Source organism: Myzus persicae, unplaced genomic scaffold (assembly GCF_001856785.1).
Source record: "Myzus persicae strain clone G006 unplaced genomic scaffold, MPER_G0061.0, whole genome shotgun sequence".
In the NCBI taxonomy this organism is placed as follows: Eukaryota; Metazoa; Arthropoda; class Insecta; order Hemiptera; family Aphididae; genus Myzus; species Myzus persicae.
In genome coordinates, this window is record NW_019104156.1 from 2,491 (window position 1) to 21,230 (window position 18,740).

Sequence of the window (18,740 nt, forward strand, 5' to 3'; positions counted from 1 at the left end):
TCTGTAAAAATTCATTTTTTTTCCTTAATTTTTTGTTTGTTTTTTCTACCGCTTTTGAAAACTATTGAGAATTGTTTTATTTGAACCCCTCGAAGTACCGATACTATTCACATTTCTAAAAGAAAAGATGCTGTTCAAGAAAATCGAAGCACTTTTACTCTCCCAAAATAACGTGAAGACAGGAACAAAATAACTTTAAAAAATTAATTAATTCATCGCTCCGCTCGAAATCTTAAAGAAGTTAAAGAGTTAAAATTGAAATAACTTTAATTTTTTAACTCGTACACACCTAGGTTTGAATAACTACAAAATTTTAGGATATTTGAACGCCTGTGTCTATATTATATTACACAATGTTATATAAATGTACCTATTACCTATGCTATTATAAAAATATATTTTTCATAATCACTCGTACGGGGTAATGACTGTTTAGGATAGTGAGTTTACCACTCTGTGAACATTTTTGTTTTTTAGATACAACTATAATATATAATAGAACAATGAAATATATATAACCCTAAATTATTAGTGTCCTGCTACTGCTAACTTTGGATTTAAATTAAACCATATAATGTATGTCTACTTCAAATACTTATAAATAGGTTATAATTATTAAATTACCCTACGATCAGCGAGCAGAAAAACGACGACAACTAGCGGCATTTGTATATTATTTGATCTTTTGTATTTTATGGATTTAAACAGAAATAAAATATGTCCCTATACATAGGGGTAGCATATTATTCATGAAATTAAATTTTTATTTGAAGTATACACAATCAATTTAAGCACCAAAAAAGTATGAAACTAAAATTAATTACTTTAAACATCGACGCTTTCGGGCTTCGGCAGAATTCCAGATATTGTATGTGCACTGCAGAATAAATCAGATATACGACTGAACTTAAGTCTGAAAATATTGAGATTTATTAGGAAAAAAAAACGTACGGATCGCTTCATGTTTCTTGTTCATGTCTGCAGCTTTGCTAACTGAAATTTTAGATCGATTGCGTCTTTGCAACTACTTCGACAATCGCCACGGATTGCATCATAATTTATACTACGTCAATAAGATAAAACCATAGATATAAAGTATATTACAAAATTGTATATCAAGGAGGTCCGTGCTTGAGATTTGATCATTAAGATAATGAAATGAGGTATAACAAATATCAAAATAGTTTATAATTTTAAAATTTAAATTACAACAATATATAAAGTACCTATTATTTTAATAATTAATTAAGGTGGTGTTTAAATATTCGAAGCACAAGCATATTTTTATGAGTTATTAAATAAAAGTCTTATTGTGAATAAATGTGATTACTACTTTTTAGATTTAACATAAAGGTATTCAGTGCCTAATGCATCACATTTACCGTATACCGACTATAAAACTATAGTTTGTAAAATTCCAAGTCAAATTTTTTCTCTGAATACTGTCGAGCACGAAATTAATAATTATTATTTTTTGTATTCATTTTGAGTGCATTGGTTAGGTACATTTTAAGCTATTCGAGATTTTTTAAAATTTAAAATTTCTTTATTTAATTTCCGATAGATATTCAATAATCAGCAGAGCGACTTTCCCAGCTTTATAAAATAATTTTATGTTTGATGTACGACGGCGTCACTTTGATTCGCGGTTCGACCACAAGCAGAGGGCATAGTAATATTCATATATTTCTCAACATTTATATAAACTAAAAATAAAAATTGTTGAATTTTGATGGACACAAGAACTCTCGTGTACTGTACTACTGTAGTATGACTAGTATGTACAACACAATTTATATCTATTTAATTGTATAAATATGTTATTATTCTGCGACCTGGATGTGCCGTCGTCGTTTGTGCTATAAGCGTATTTTTTTGTGTTGCGCGCTAGGGAACAAAAAATATGCCCCTACTTTACCCGGGTAGCAAATTGTCTGTGACAATAAATTTTAATTTTGAGACTAAAAAGTAAAATATGTAAGCCCCAAAAGAATAGGTAATCAAACTTACGTATACTCTTCGTATATCGACTGTCCGGGGAATATATAGCTGCAAGGACATATCTGGAGTGCAGACGCAATATCGAGGAACTTCTTTCTTCATCTAAACTCGAACTGAAAAAATCGAGATTTTTCATAAAAATTACTTGAGTAGAATGAAATATGTGAGCAAATGTTTATTGTTGCCTTACACATTTCTCTTTCGTTCAATGAAATTATTAGAATTGTGAATCGTCTCCGACGAGTGACGACGATCGGATTTTGCCATAGGCCCATAGATGATAGATATAATATAATATGTTGTTATCAGTTTTCGAGTTTTTGAATTCTTTGGATGACACGATACATTTTTTATTTCAGATTCCGAAACATAATATCATGCGGAGTGTTTAAATCTAAACAATTCAGAACACGGACCTCTGCGTATAGATATATAAATGCGTATATAAATGCTCATAAAAATGTAATTTGACTTTCCGGTATACATTCTATTTGTTGCTAAAAGTAGAAAAACTTATAAGGAATGTTTTATTACATTTTAAAATCTTAGTTTTAAAAAGAATATTTTTTATGAATTTCTAATTCAAAATAATTTGCACATTTTTGTGATAATATTTTGTCTAAAGTCGAACATTAAATGATTAAAAAAAAATTGTGGCTATGTGTTTGTAATATTATAAATGTATATTAATAAAATAAAATAAAATAATAAAATATTTTTCAACTGCTATTGCAACAATATATTAGGAGCCTCGTAGGTTGGGTTAGGTTATTATTTTTTTTATTATTTTTAAATACAATTTAGATACAACAATTGTTATGAATAAAATTCATGTTATTTTTTTAATAGTATAGGTATTAGGTAGGTACTATCCTAAAAATGTGGACTAATTTAGTAGTATAAACAGTTAAAATATTTTTTGTCACCCCCTGCCAAGAGGGTCTAGTACCGCCTATGCTATTACCTATAAAGTACATAAAACAAATTTTTTTTATTAATTATTTAAAAAATATTTTTTAACAACTAGCTGGGGTTTTACCCTGTCTGCGACTGAGCCGTCAGTCGATTAGCTATTATTAACATTCATATTTATTTTTTATAGATTAATATAGTTTATTATTATAAATTTGTCAGAGCGCGCCACTCTTGGTTTTTAATTTTTTTTTAAAACAATGAGTTTCATTTTTGTTTATATACATTGAATATTACTCTGTTAGAGCGCGTTACTAGTAAAAACCTTGAATCTTTACATTTTGTGGCCGGGAAGTATATTTTGTGGTTTTAATTTAAATGCTGACAACTGACAAGCGAATCGGACGAGTAGTTTTAAAGATTACGAAGGCGGAAAAAAGCGACATTCATTTTTATTTATACAAATATATAGATATACATATTCTAATTATAATAACAAAAATAATAAAAATAATAATAATCATACAAGTTGCGTATTTGTCATTACATTAGCTTTATAAAAATTACAAACTGTCAGTATTGTCACTCGAAGTATCACCAGTCCCGCCATTAAATGCACGCGTAAAGTCATTTTCCAAAAAGTCGTCAATCAAACTGTCAATTTCCCAGAATTTACTTTCTTCTTTGATAGCGTGATCATCAAAACAGCGCCAATTTTCCTCTGTGACCGCTTCAACACCTTCAATCAGCAACTGTTTCACGTCGTTTAATTTGAAAGTGGTATTTCTATTTTTCACATATCCTTTAACCTTGGACCATGCTAGCTCTATCGGATTCAACTCGTAATGGTAAGGCGGAAGTCGTAATACAATTTTATTTTCTGCCTTAGCTACTTCGTCAACAACATATTTTTCAAATTCTGGTTTATGTTTTCGCACTAGATTCATTAGCTCTGCTTTAGCATATGAATTGTCAACTGGTATGTTTTTCTGTTTGAGCCATTCCATAATATCCTGCTTTTTCCACGATGATACAGGAATTTTTTCTTCCGTCATGGAATGGTGAGGAGTGCTATCCATTATTATTACTGAATTGTCATCCAATAACGGCAAAATATGTGTAAACCATTTTAAAAAACTGTCACCATTCATTTCATGATGGTAATCACGACAATTAGTTTCAGATTCATAACATAGTAGACCTCCATTAACAAAACCTTTTCGTGACCCGATATGTGCAACGATGAGGCGTTTGCCTTTTTCTGTTGGGTTTTTTGCACCTGTTGTCAGTTTTTCTTGGTATGCGTCCTTGTTTGGTTTTATGGTATTGTCTACAAGTACTTTTTGTGAACAGTCATCTGCATTGCACCAAGTTTCATCCAAATAATACAATGTTCGTCCTTCTTCTCGGTATGCTTTAATACTTCGCAAGTAATTTCGACGCCATACTATTAAATCTTTTCTTTCTGTTAAATAACCATTTCGTTTTCTCTTCGTGTATTCAAAATTTAGTTCTTTAAGAAGTGCGTACATGGTTGTCCGTTTTATTGTAGGTAAACTGTCATCTTCAGAAACAGCAATCACGATTTTATTCAACGTTGGTGGGTCACGGTTTCGCCAAAATGTATGAACTATTTGTCGAATGGCATTTTTATCAAAATCTTCCATGCGGTTAAATATTTTTGGTCTGATTTTGTTCATATTAGGAGACGATACGGTTTTTCGGGTTTTATATTCTGAAATAATTTTTTCAATGCTATTTTTTCCTAATCCAGTTTCACTCATTAATTCTCTTATTAACTGTTTGAATAATATGTTGGGTTCATTTGCCTTCTTTGTTTTATACAGATCTATAACCAGTCTTTTTTGCTTGCTATGAATAACCTTTATGAAATCAGAAAATATTATTTTATACTGTTTTCATAGTAGAAAAAAAAAATCAAAAGATAAAAAAACCATGAAAATAAAAACCAAAATTATAGATATAAGTTTTAACTTTCTAATTAAACATTAATTAAATCAATGATCTAATTTACCAGGTATCCTTTGGTCAGATATACTCGTACTCGAATCATGTAATTAATAAATAATAGGAAATAAATATATACAGGAACAAATTAAAACAATTCAAAACAATTGTATTATATGATGATTAGGTATGTTTTAAGTACAGAGGTGTGGAGAACTGGAGAAAAGCAGAGCAGTTTACAGAACTCTTTTTACTACATCTCCATGTATATTTTTTCCCCGCATGTTTCATAACGAACATTTTGTCTTTAAATGTTACTTTGTCTTTTCCTTTGTTAAAGGTACGTAATCATTCCCATAATTAAACGGAAAAAAACTTGAAAATGACAATTTAAAAGTTTTAAGCCACTTGAACACGACAATTCAATGACGTTAGTTTGATTTCCAATATTATACAACACTGAGTAATAACTCAATAATCTATATAATAACTAGCCACTGCATACTAGGTCATACCTGTGTCTTATACAATAAAGTGATGCAAGTGTGCCTGTATGATCTTAACAGTATAAATAATAAGTCAATTTGTAATGAATAACGTAGGCATCTTTTATCATAATGGTAGTTCTATGTCTCTATATAGTAAATTTCGGCGAATCCCAATCGGCTCCCGCTGAAAAAGGTTTTACGAACAGGTAAATTCCCTAACGACTGACGATAATATCAGTATACCGATTTACCGATTACCACCGGTATACTGTGTACCGTTGTATAATTTAAATTTAACCAAAAATATCGGACACATTAATAATATCGAAAATACTGAAACATTGAAAATATTATCAATACCGAAACTAATTATACGAGTTCATATATATTATACGTGCCCGTACAAAAAGCAGGAGCTCACTCAAAATATAATTTAAGAATTTTCACAGAATTTAATAACAAACATAGATTTTATACCCAAAATTGTGCGTAAAAAATTTACCCAATGTATAATTTTTTTTATATTTTTACTTATACATATATATATTATATACAACCGAAGCTGTTTGGGAATTTACTTAATCTAATAGCATTTTTGAAGGGAGCCGTTTGGGAATTGACCTTTTTGTAAAATGTGAGCTGAATGGGCTACGTCCGTAAATTTACGATATAAGATATAAGATTGTAATTGAATGGTATTAACTAAATTAGTTCAATGCCTACTCCCAAAACAAAGTACAACAAAGTTTTTATATATTTTTTAGTACAAAAAAAATATGATTTTATAAAAATATTTTCTTCAATTATTACAAATTCAGTTACGAGGGTATTCAACAGATAGAATACCTGGGTGGTTGGATTAGTGGTCTAAATTATTAATTCAGAAGTTAAAACTAATAAAATATGACTTCATTTACAAAATACACAATTTTGGTTTTTTTTTCGTGATTCGTTTTATGTATACACAATGAATATTTAAAAAAAAAAATGATTACCTTGCCACTTTTATTTTTTTTAACAGGTGTGACTGGTAGCGCATCAGACATTTTGAAAAATATTTACACTAATACACTTCTTAAACAAATTATGTAGACTGTCGTACCTAATATCGTAATATCGTTGGCCGGGAGAACTGTAGTGGATACGAAATGCGCAATTGAAATCACTACAAAAAGCCATGACTCTGCATACATGGCCTGAATTCTGAGCAGCTGACGGTCGCTAGGTAGCGCCAGTCGATTCGAATAAATTTAGTGGGGATCAGTGGCGTGTAACATAGGGTCCAAGTGTTGCTCAGGCAATACCTTAAATATGGGTGGGTGCGTATTGATAGAAGAAAAATAGGACATTTAAGAAGTCGATATAACAGTATAATAAGGGGTAGGTTTCCTAAAATTATTTATAATTTATTTAATATATAATTTGTAAAATAAAATAATTTATACTTAGTCAATCCCCAGTATAATGCTACTTTGGATTCTTTTTCCAGTGAGCGGATTTTTTTGGGGGATTTTTTTCCCGGTAATTTTTTTTTCCGCAATTTCTCTGTAGGGATCTTTTTCTGGAATTCTTTTATACCAATATTACTAATGTATAATATATGAACGTGACATCGGGGCTTCGTAATCTCCTTATTGTTAGGTTCCAGCCACACATTGGTATAACATAGTGTAGGTACACCCAGTGAAGGTCGCAGCCATAAATATATTACTATATATATCTTTAGATCTCGAAAAAAAAGAAGGAAAAATACATATTTTAATGTAGAACATAAAAACATCATGGATGCAGTATAATATACTTCGTTCTGATGGCATGCGTGTGCACGTGTGCGTGTCTTAGCTGGTCAGAAGGATTGGAGTGCGTTTGGAGAACACCAAAATCGAGGCTCGTCAATATCATTGATACTAGTTCGAAAAATGTAATAGTTTCGTTGTATTTTCAATTACTGCTGTATTTAGGAGTTTTGGATATTTATCAATGGTCCGAATATCCAATGAAGACATATTATAGACACATATTTAACAAGAGACGAGGAACAAAAGACCATGGAAAAATATTGAATATAAACGTGAACACATGCATACTCTACTTCTAATTAGTAATTACTGTGTGGTGTGTACCTATAACAAAATATAATATATTATAATGAAAATAATGTCATAAATAATTATCATATGCACATTTTGTATAAATGTAGTATGTATTATGTATATACCTAAGATCCTATACTTATACCCCTAATGTTTTTTGACTTATAAATTATGACACTGTGTATTATACTATTATGTATAGATGAGTTAATATTTGTAGTTACATTTTTATAACTATTACAAGTTGTTTTTTTATATATAATTAATACTTAAGCATGAGACATATTCAGAAATGAAATAATTTATATTTGAAACTTTTCATTGAATAAATAAGTAAAAAAAAATTTAATTGAGTATTCGCATATACAATTTTCTATATTGGCTATAATCATTTATGAATTATTAATTACTAATTAGGAGTAGAGTATTCATGTGTTCACATTTATATTTAATTTTTTTCTGGGCTTTTTTTTCGTGGGCTTTTTTCCGCCTACCATTTAACTAACTGCAAATAACACTTTAACAATTGCTAATAACTAATGGAGAGGACTAAATAATAGTAAGACAATGTTCTCATCATTATTATTTTACAAAATAAAAGTATCGGTTTCTGTGAAACTTTGGTATTAAAATTAATTTAAATAAGGGTCTGCAGTTTCCAATATTCAAAGGGGTGCGGTTCCAGAACTGGTTCTTTTCGGTAAGGCTCCAGTCCCTGTATTAAATAATAGTTAGTTTTAAATTATATTTTTTATGTTAATGCATTATTCTGTTATTAAGTCAAATTATCATCATTTGTATAAATTATAACAATATGATCCTTGATCATCAGCTATTAGCTGGGGACTTTTTCTAAGATCATGACGATTTTTTGTTTTTATACATATATTAAACATGAAATAATGTTTAGTGGTAAAAATATTTTTCTCTCCATCTTCGATAGACAAAACAAACCATTTTAATTTATAATTTTATTCCATTTACAACCATACCTACAAGCCCGTTTATATAGCTGCCTACCTGGCCACGCAGATGGTGTTCGAATGTGAGGCGACTTGACGACGCCGGTCGAGCGTTGATCACGTCTTTGGTTCTTACTCGATAACAATCGCTGTATAAAATAAAATGTAACCAGACAACATTGTTGTTTCCATTTTATATAGACACACACAATTTATATAGTATGTCTCCATGTAGAGGAACGTTTGCTTATTTCTAAAGATCTTTCCCGGCCCGACTTTCCGACGCCTATGGCCTTAAACCTTCGTCAAGATTCAATAGGTCATTTTAAAATATATTATCATAGTGTGTACCAGAACCATTATAGGGGTGTATAATAATAATAATAATAATAATAACATCGCCCACACTACAAGGTCGACAATCTTATATTCTTATCGAAAAAGACAAAATATTTTCAAAAAAAACATCTGCCGAAAAACCCACCCACGGCACCGACTTTAATATGAGCACAATAGCAAGTAGATCGAAAAGAACCGGCCATCAGTGATAAATAGGTAATATTATTTAGAAGGGTAGAAACGATGATTTCTCTTTTAGGTATCGTATAGAACTATAGAATAATGGGAGCCCAGAAGTTTCTGTGTATTTTTTTCCACCATTTGTGCTCACAATAATACAATATTAATTTACCTTGACCGGTCAGGAGGACGATTTTAAAGGGGTCACTATTGTGCCGAATTCCAAGTATTCTGGTACTTATACATATATATGCACATTGTACATCATTTCACTAGGCTAGCAGACCTACCGTGCCTTAAATAACTTGTACTAAATAATTTTTAATCATATATTTACGCGCTGAACTCACACAATTATATTTGTTTAGATATTAAATAAAAACAACCTCCTTAAAAAAATATGGCTACTTGCCTGATTTACGGTTTATACTGCCAACTGAATCGCAGATAATTTATTATGTTATATGAAGTTAGTTTTTTTGCCTTTTGTCTAATTTATTTTTTTTGTTACCTTCTAGTTAAGCTCCGACCACGGAATGATGAAGCTAGTAATAGACACTTACACATGACATTTTAATCATAGTTATATGACCTCAATAACGAACACAGAATGGATTAAGATATTAAAGTTGGTATGATAGGTAACTGAAATAATACTAATTTGATATTACTCGAATGCCCGAAAATATATGCCCATGACAATCGTATCGTAAAGACATAATATGTTTTTTTATTATGTATTAGCTGGATAAATGGTATAATAAATACTCCGGCGTTGCCCATGACAAACTGACAAAGATTCATTTTTTTCTTTATAAATAAATTAATAAAAAAATATATGCCATATTTTTACATTATACTAATTATAATAGTACCTAATATAATATGTATTGTAACCATTTAAATAAAAAAATATATAATTATTCGCGAGCTATCTTTTACTTAACTATAGGGGTTGAAATGATTAGCTATAAGCAGTACAAACACCCTTCAAGTTTAAGGAATCGATTGTAATATTTTTCATTGAAGACGGTCCAACATTTGTTGAGTCTATTAACTTAAGTTAAATCGATATCCGAATGTATTTCACCTGTTTTCGGCCTTGAAAAAAACGAGAAAATATAAAATATAATAATTATTCCTATTCTTTTATTGTTATGTGTTTGTTTTGTGCTGCATGTGTGTTATTCCGCATTATTTCAACATCCGAAGAGACCAAATTTTTCAATTTTCGGGTATAATGTGTGTATGTAATATGTAAGTATACATTATAATATAGATGGCGGCAGGGTGGTGCTCGGGGATACACTGGATTGGAGTGTTCTCTCGATAGACCGACTATGTTGTATGTTTAGTTATAATATCGTCGAGAATTCCCTCCATTTGAGTACAATCTTCAGGGACAGCGCCACCTGTAGCGCCACCTGTAGCTCAGACGATTGTGTGGAGGGCGCGTGGGTCTGTGAGGCGACCACACTCGCTTCACGACTCACGGCAGTACAACATTAAGTATTTTATAGTTTTTGACTTAGCATATTGAAAAGTTATAGACGTTATAGTTATTACAAATACAAATTTTGTTATACCACGGTGCAGAGAAGACATCTTCTCGGCACCGTGGGTCAGACGTTCTCGGGCAATGAGGTCCAATCACCAACCAATCCAAGCCGGAGCCAACCGACAATCTGTAGCTGCATACAACTTCGGCATCTTCGTGGTATGTTATATATTTTTCATAGTTTTGCACGCCATAAATTATTGATATTATTTTTACCCCGATTTCACATATTTCATATAATACGTAACTATCTTGATATTGTTTTTTCATTCGCTATTATCGATCGCGTTTGCAGACTATTGTTTTTGAGGGCTAAATATTTTTTTTGTAATTTGCTATCAAACTTCCATTAAATGAACAGATTTTAACAAAAATCCACCTCACACCATACATTTTTGTTATTCTTCATCCTATAAATATAATATGTTTCTTCACCTCACTCGATGTCCCAATTTTTTTATTTCATCCATTACAAATTAACATTAAATAATATTTTACTTTTACTCTTTTACTTTTTGTATATTTTGTTCTCCTTGCATTTATTTTATGCATTTAATCCATTTCGTGCTCGTTACTGTGGCCGTCCGGTCAACGATCGAGGCTTTGAGATTTGAACCATATAGCCATAGTAGTAGCAGTGTAGTTTTAATAGTGATGAATAATGGTGGACTGAGTATATTTAATAATAAGTAGCATCGTTTTCGTGCATTAATGAACTGTGTTCATACTATAGGCGTAGAATGTTGATTTGTTTTCTTATAGTATCGGCGATCGTTATAGGTGATATCGACAGTATTTCAAATTAACATTTTATTAATATTATTATTTAGAGCTGAATATTGTTTTTTTCGTGAGCTGATGGAAACGATTATTTTACTAAGCTGCTAGTTACACAGATTGAATGTTAAAATTGCTTCTACCGTAAATTACATTTCACTGTTATACACCCATTAATACGTGCTTGTCCTGAACACTAAATAAATGAACAATACAACTAATTCAATTATATTTTTTTTTCGTGTTATACAGGGTGATCTAACACGCATGCTCACCCCATTTTTTTTCTTTAGAATGAAGTTTTTCAAAATCTGATTTTTGGAATCTTTAAGTATACTCAAAGACCAAATTTTCATATTCTTGAGATTTTTTGTACCACTTAAAGAGTGTCCTAGCTGTGGCGATACAAATTTTTTTTTTCAAATGGGAACTCCACTTTTTACTGTAAATTATTTAGCGGATATTTTTTTTGTGAATTTTGATGTATTAAAATCAAAATTCGAATGAGTAGTTTTCTAGTTATTACATATTTTGTGCTAAGGATAATATAGTTTATAATCGTCATTTTATATTTATTTAGTCAAACTCTTAGGTAAATAGCAAGCAAAATCCTTCTTGATTTATTTAATTATTTTTCTTATTCCATGTGTAGTACTGTTTAAGCATTATCCCTAGTATGGACTATTATCCTAAATAAAAATTTTCCAATAACTAGGAAACCACTCGTTTGAATTTTGATTTCAATACATCAAAATTCTCAAAAGAATTATCCGCTAAATAATTTAAAGAAAAAAGTGGGGTTCTCATTTGAAAAACTAAGATTCGTATCACCACAGCTAGGACACTCCTTAAGTGGCACAAACAATCTCAAGAATATGAAAATATGGTCTTTGAATATATTTAAAGATTCTAAAAATCAGATTTTGAAAAACTTTATTATTAAAGAAAAAAGGGGGTGAGCATACTTATTGGATCACCCTGTATATTGGTTTCTTTGAAGAGTATAATACATATATTATAAATTTATAACAAATAGGAATGTATAGATAGGTCGTAAATACTTTTGTGTCGGTGGACTGACGGGCGATAGCGTTTTGGTGTTACAAGGGTCGGTAATAAATTGTTATTGTTGTTATTTGAGGGAATATTTGGTGTTCGGACCGGCTCGACGGGGGGCGTTAACACTTAAAACCGGCATAGTCTTCGGAATAATAATATAATATAATTTTGTTGGCAGTGTCATTGGTATTTTTTATATTTATAGTTATACTCTTTTCGGGTACATTTTCTTCGGTTCCATAGAATTCCGGGAACATGGCCATTGACATATTTTGACATATGTAATTTACAATAATATGTTTGAGGCCAAAAACCTGGAGGAAATTATCCTAGCCCGTCAAAATTATTGTAATAAGTATACACGACCTGCAGGGGCCAGGGGTGACTCCTAAGTTATAATTTTCAGATAACTTTAAATATTATAGTATGTTTTTTATTGTAATTTTATATTTGACCAAATACAATTTTTAGAAATACGGGCTCGGGATAGGGCTGCTCTCATTTGGAGTATTAATCTTTCCATTAATTTTGAACGACTTCGAGCAATAATTTTAGTATGATATAAATTAATCGAACTATAACACAGGTTATAACCTATATAAAATAGTATAATATGTACAAATAGTATAACAATATTATACGATAATAACTATTATGATAAGTTAGATCGCGAATTAAAAATTTCCTATATTAGTTGGGTTCTGGTTTTTTACAGGTTCTACACTAGTTAGGATAAGCAAAATGTACTTTTTCATGATATCTTATACCGTGGATGGTAGGAAAAAAAGTCTTGGGGTAAAAAAGTATCAGGAAATAAATTCTCGAAGAAAAAAGTCTGTTTTCTAAAGATAATAACTAACAAATACAAAGCAGATATATTGTATAGTTTTTAAAAAAATATGTCATTGAATCATAGTCAAGGTACCTACAATACGCACTGGTCTACTGCACTACGTACCAATCACACTAAAAAATGTTGTCGAGTGACTTTTAAATTAATTCTGGTTTTATTTTACTGCTCAAAATATTTATTACCTTTCAAAAATGATTGAAAAATTTGAATAAATTAATTATTTTTTAATTGTCTCCCCCTTCCCTTTTGAGTGCGAATTATTATTATAACATTTTTTAATAACAACTAACTCATAATCAATTTGTTTTTTATTTTAAAAATTAGAAACCAGAGAATCCTAAACCAAAACCAAAAATTAACCATTGTCAATAATCCTGGATGGAGACGAATACACAGTTGAGTCACGATAAAAGGGAAGCATCCGTCGTCGTCAATTCAGCACATAGATTTCCAGTCAGTTTCTGCACAGTGGATCAACCATCATCGTAAGAAAATTAGCAAAACGTCATATTCTCGTAATAACTCGGGATCAATTGAGAACGGTGGCCGGAGCGGTGACATTCATGGCCGCAGTCCGTTGTTAATGTATCACCAGATGTGGGCTACGTTGAAGGTGGTTCAGGGTGTGGTTTAGGAAACGGCATTTTGCGAGCAAACAATATTGAGTTTCGTTGAAAGAATTGTTAAAATATCTGCTAAGACTACATTGTATTTGTTTGTCTTGAGTAGTGTATTTGTTTGTCACGATTGTCCCGATTCAGAACTTTTCTTTTCGCAATTTTTAATCATATTTTTCATGAATCAGGTATGTTCATTAAGAAAGTTCGTTAACAGTTAGTCTCATTCAATTATATAAATAACACTAAAATTATTTACTTACAGATAATAATTGTTTTTGATCTTTCTTTGGATCAACTGCTGAAACAGAGCTCAGATATCAATTTCTCGGCAGCTGATAAATCAGATGTTTTGATAAAGACCCAGCGGTGTTCATATTATCATATATGTATCAACATACCATGTAAGTTTTTTAAGAAAACAGTTAGTCTCGTTTAAATATATAATTAACATTACAAATAATTTACTTACAGGGTATACACACCGGCATAAGATGCATCATTTTTATCAATAATACATCTTGTTGATTTATTGGTTCAATATAGTGCTGATTTGCTTCTCATTGGAGAGATATGCTTCAGAGGATCCTTCAACAGAACTTACACCCATGAGTTTTTCCAGAGTTTTGCGTGATGTCAACTTAAGTATCCTGGCCTTGTTCGTTACTATAACAATTATAATTAACACACTTATTATACATTCGTCATAGTTTATGAATTGTACATTCATATAAAAATTGCTGGAATACTTGTAAGTACTAGATTATAGATTATAACGAAAGGCTATTGTTTATTGAATCTCAACCCCATGTCACGTATTTTTTTGTTCTATTAATTTCTAACATTAATAACATCAAACTTGTACAGTTATAAATTTTTTTTATTGCGCCATAAAATCATTACTAGGTATGTTTTGACTGATATTTTAAAGCTTAATAGGTATGAAATATGATTACTTCATACTAATTTTCATTATATTACAATTGATTTTTAAATAACTTTGTCAGGCCCATGTGCATCGTGATGTTGTTTTTCTGGTGAATGAATTTATTGATTTTACAATGATGTGATTTTTGTTTAGCATCAACTTTTGGAGTATTAGGTATTAAAATGCTCCGATTTTCCAATTCAGCGTCTTTTCTGGTACAAAAATACAAAGTTCCACACAAATTATTAATAATGTAATTTAAAAAAAAATAAGTTGAAAGTAAATGTAGAATAATATTTTATGATTGTCCAATGATAGAATTTTGACGAAATTCGTCAAAATCGCGAAAAATTGTAATTTATTTTTGAGTTAGAACTTTGTTTAAATTTTTCATTTCATAGCTTACAATAGCCAATTTGAAAATTTCCTCACAAGTGTTTTTGACAAAAAAAAAACTTTACCGGAAAATAATATTCATTTGTATGAGCGTTTTAATTTAAGATTTGTATGGTATTGGATATCACCAGTTAACTAACGAATTCCCATTTGTCAATTTTTGATATTTTGTTGTACTTCAAAAACAAGTAACAGTAGGAACACACTTGCAATTTCCACCAAATATTTAAATTGTAGTAATTCAAAATAAAGTGCGTTTTTAAAATTTTGAAACGTTTGTAAAATTTTCAAAATATTTAACTCTTTTTGAGCTATTTTTAATATTTTATGGCTTTACTTATTTGAAATTATTGTTGATAAACGTTTTTTCACTTGGTATGTAAAAAATCTTGAAAATTGAAAGCAAGGTTCTTCTTAAATTAAGATTCATTATACATATACTACTTATCAAAAAAAAAGTTTACCAACATTTTTTTATAGATTTTGAGCAGAGAGATGAATGTATTGATTTTACAATGAAGTGCGTTTTTTTTTGTCTGCCATCACCTTTTGGGACAGTTTAAGTGCTTTGATTTTCTTCATTTTTTCGCGCAGAAACTGTATATATATGTTCAAATATGCTTCTACTCTGACACGATTATATAAGGTAGTTTCACTAGTTTGTAGGTACTACAAGTGGAACAAAAATTTACCCAATATCCGTTCAATTCTATACACCTAACAGAAATATAAGCTAACCAATTTCAATACATTTTTTAAATCCTTAATTTTTCTTCCACAATTAATATGCGAAGTAACTGATGAAAAATTAAACCACCCGAATCTCATTTAATTTAAAACTAATCAAAATTAACATATGAATATTTTTATAGGAGAAAACGCAATCAACATCATTTATGGAGTACGCGTAGATAATATGACAGCTATTGGGTCTTATAATAATATTAATAAAGAAGAGACAGACATTTCAAAGCGGTTTCAGCAGTTAATCCAAAAATAGATCGAAAACAATTATTATTTGTAGGTAAATTACTATAGTGTTATAAATATAATTGAATGAGACTAATTGTTTTCTTAAAGAATCTACCAGGTTCGTGCAAAAGATCATTGAAAATTGCGAAAGAAAAAGTTCAGATTCGGGATTATAATCGTGACAAGCAAATACAATGTAGTCTTAGCAGACATTTCAACTGTTCTGTCGATGAAACTTAATTGTTTGCCTCCGAAATGCCGTTGACAAACCACATGCTGAACCACTGGCAACGTAATCTACATTTGTAGGTACGCTGACAATGGATTGACGATTTCGGACGCCGGTCACCATTCTCAATTGATCCAGAGTGAGTCACAAGAATATCACGTTGTTCTAATTTTCTTGCGAAGACGGCGTTGATCCGGTGTACAGAAACTGACTGGAAATTTAAGTGCTGAGGAACTGACGACGACGGATGCCTCCCGTTTGTCGGACTCAACTGTGTGTTCGGCTCCATGCAAGGTTACCAGCGGTGGCTAGTGTTGGTTTTATGGTTGAAGAACCTGTAATAATTTTGAAGGCAATTCATTATTTATTTATTATAAGTTACGTGAAATAATATTTTGTAGTTGGCCTTGGCACTAATCCAGGAATGATTTTTGAAAGGGATTCTTTTGTATTTAATTATAACATATAGGTATATACAATATTGTAGTGGTATTGCGATTGATATTTATTGTAATTTATAAAGAAAATAATAATAAATATAATACAATTATTATTGATTATGCATATTGCATTAACATTTACTTTTCATTACTTTAAACCATATTACTGACTATTTTTGTATTAAAAAAAAAAAATAGATAAATAACAACTTAAGATAATTATTAAATTGTAAGTTTCCATATAACTTTTAACTTAACTGAGTTATAACTATTAATTTTATAAACTTTGCTAAATGTTATCTATTAAATCAGGCTTGACTGTAATTCAAATCTATGTCCACTGGACTTATTAATTTTTTTAATGGTCCTATTTTAATTGGAATGGTATAGTAATTATTTTTGGTTGACAATAATCTGCATGACAATCTTAGCTGTTGTTTAATCGATAGTGTTTTTTGTATCTATTGAATCATCTTGATCCCCCAAATTGGCAACGTAGAGTTGAATTGTTAGACCACAATTAAATGCCCAGTTAATTTTGTGTTCATGAGTTGTCTTGAGATCATTCACATTCTATATGTAATAAACAATTGTAGTTTAAAGTTACCTAAATTATATTAGATAGACATAAAAATCTATGCTACAACAATTTACAATGTACAAACTACAAATTAAGTTTTTATAATTTGATATAGATAAATATATTGAAAAATGGCCATTGGCGCATGACTAGGTACCTAAACATAATGAGGCATATTACAATATCAGTAGGTACTCTATAGTATACACAAATACACAATATACTAGGTACACATATTTCTATACTATATAGAAATATTGGCAGTGTTATTAGCGGCACTAGGTAGAAACTCATGAGGGTGCAAATATTCATGAATCAAGGTTAACAATTAAAGTAATTTGAATGAAAAATAGTAGTAATAAGTAGTATTGTTCTTTTTTTATAAATATATGCATTGCACATAGAAAATTGAATTAAGTAAAATAATTAAAATAAATAAAATACTTAAAAAAATACTTAGTTTTTTAGAATATAATTTAATTTTTAGCGCATATTTAGCTAATGTACTAACTTAATAAACATTTTTATTATATTAATAAAATATTCAAAGAAAAAATGTTGTTTATTAGTGTAATATGGGTGTGTAATTTTATTTGGGGGGTACATTTTTTATAGCATAAGTGCACATTTGATATTTTTGTGCATAAGTCCTTGCTCTACTAAGGTCTTTAAAAATTATATTACAGTCAACTCTCGGTATGTACAACGAATAATACTGTGGTCTCCTTGAAAATCTCATGATATAACAAAAAAATTAATGTATTTTCTATATAACAAAGTTTTTAAGGGTAAAGATCTCCCAATTACAAATTTTGAGTTTTTTTCGCCTCTTATTATGCAATAAGATAATATTCATGTCGTTGTTTATGAGATATACGCCTGTTAAATATAAATTATTACAATTATTACCTATTTGTAGCATTTTAAATTTGGCTAACAATATTGACGGAGTAAGCAAGTGGCTACAGACAAAAAAAAATTACTGATTTATTAAAAATATAAATTTTTATATGCGTAATAATCAAAAAATACATTTTAATAATTTCTAATACATATATACTATATACAGGATGATTCAACACGCATGCTCACCTCCTTTTTTTCTTTAAAATGAAGTATTTCAAAATCTGATTTTCGGAATCTTAAAACATACTTCAAGACCATTTACTTATATTCTTGAGATTTTTTGTACCACTTAAGGAGTGCCCTGTAGCGATACAAACTTTTGTTTTTTAAATGGGAACCCCACTTTTTTCTGTAAATTATTAGCAGATCATTTTTTTGAGAATTTTGATGTATTGAAATCAAAATTTGAATGAGTAGTTTTCTAGTTATTACATATTTTGTGCTAAGGATAATATAGTTTATAATAGAGAAGAAGGATATGC

The 18,740-nt window shown here is 29.9% G+C and overlaps 1 protein-coding gene and 1 long non-coding RNA gene across 3 annotated transcripts; one reads left to right on the forward strand and one right to left on the reverse strand.

The window, feature by feature from the left end:
• Positions 1-3,476: 3,476 nt before the first annotated feature.
• LOC111039411 lies at positions 3,477-4,987 on the reverse strand. The gene is made up of 2 exons (XM_022322929.1): positions 4,949-4,987; positions 3,477-4,796 (listed from the first exon to the last, which is right to left on the reverse strand). Exons 1-2 carry the CDS (start codon positions 4,985-4,987, stop codon positions 3,477-3,479), a joined length of 1,359 nt encoding a protein of 452 aa, XP_022178621.1.
• Positions 4,988-10,432: 5,445 nt separating this feature from the next.
• On the forward strand, positions 10,433-16,812 carry LOC111039426. 2 transcript variants are annotated; one of them, XR_002605093.1, is made up of 6 exons: positions 10,433-10,660; positions 13,515-13,995; positions 14,073-14,211; positions 14,282-14,558; positions 16,004-16,155; positions 16,212-16,812. It is a non-coding gene; the product is annotated as an uncharacterized LOC111039426 (long non-coding RNA). The 2 variants fall into 2 exon arrangements; XR_002605092.1 differs by having other exon boundaries at positions 16,004-16,151.
• Positions 16,813-18,740: the final 1,928 nt, after the last annotated feature.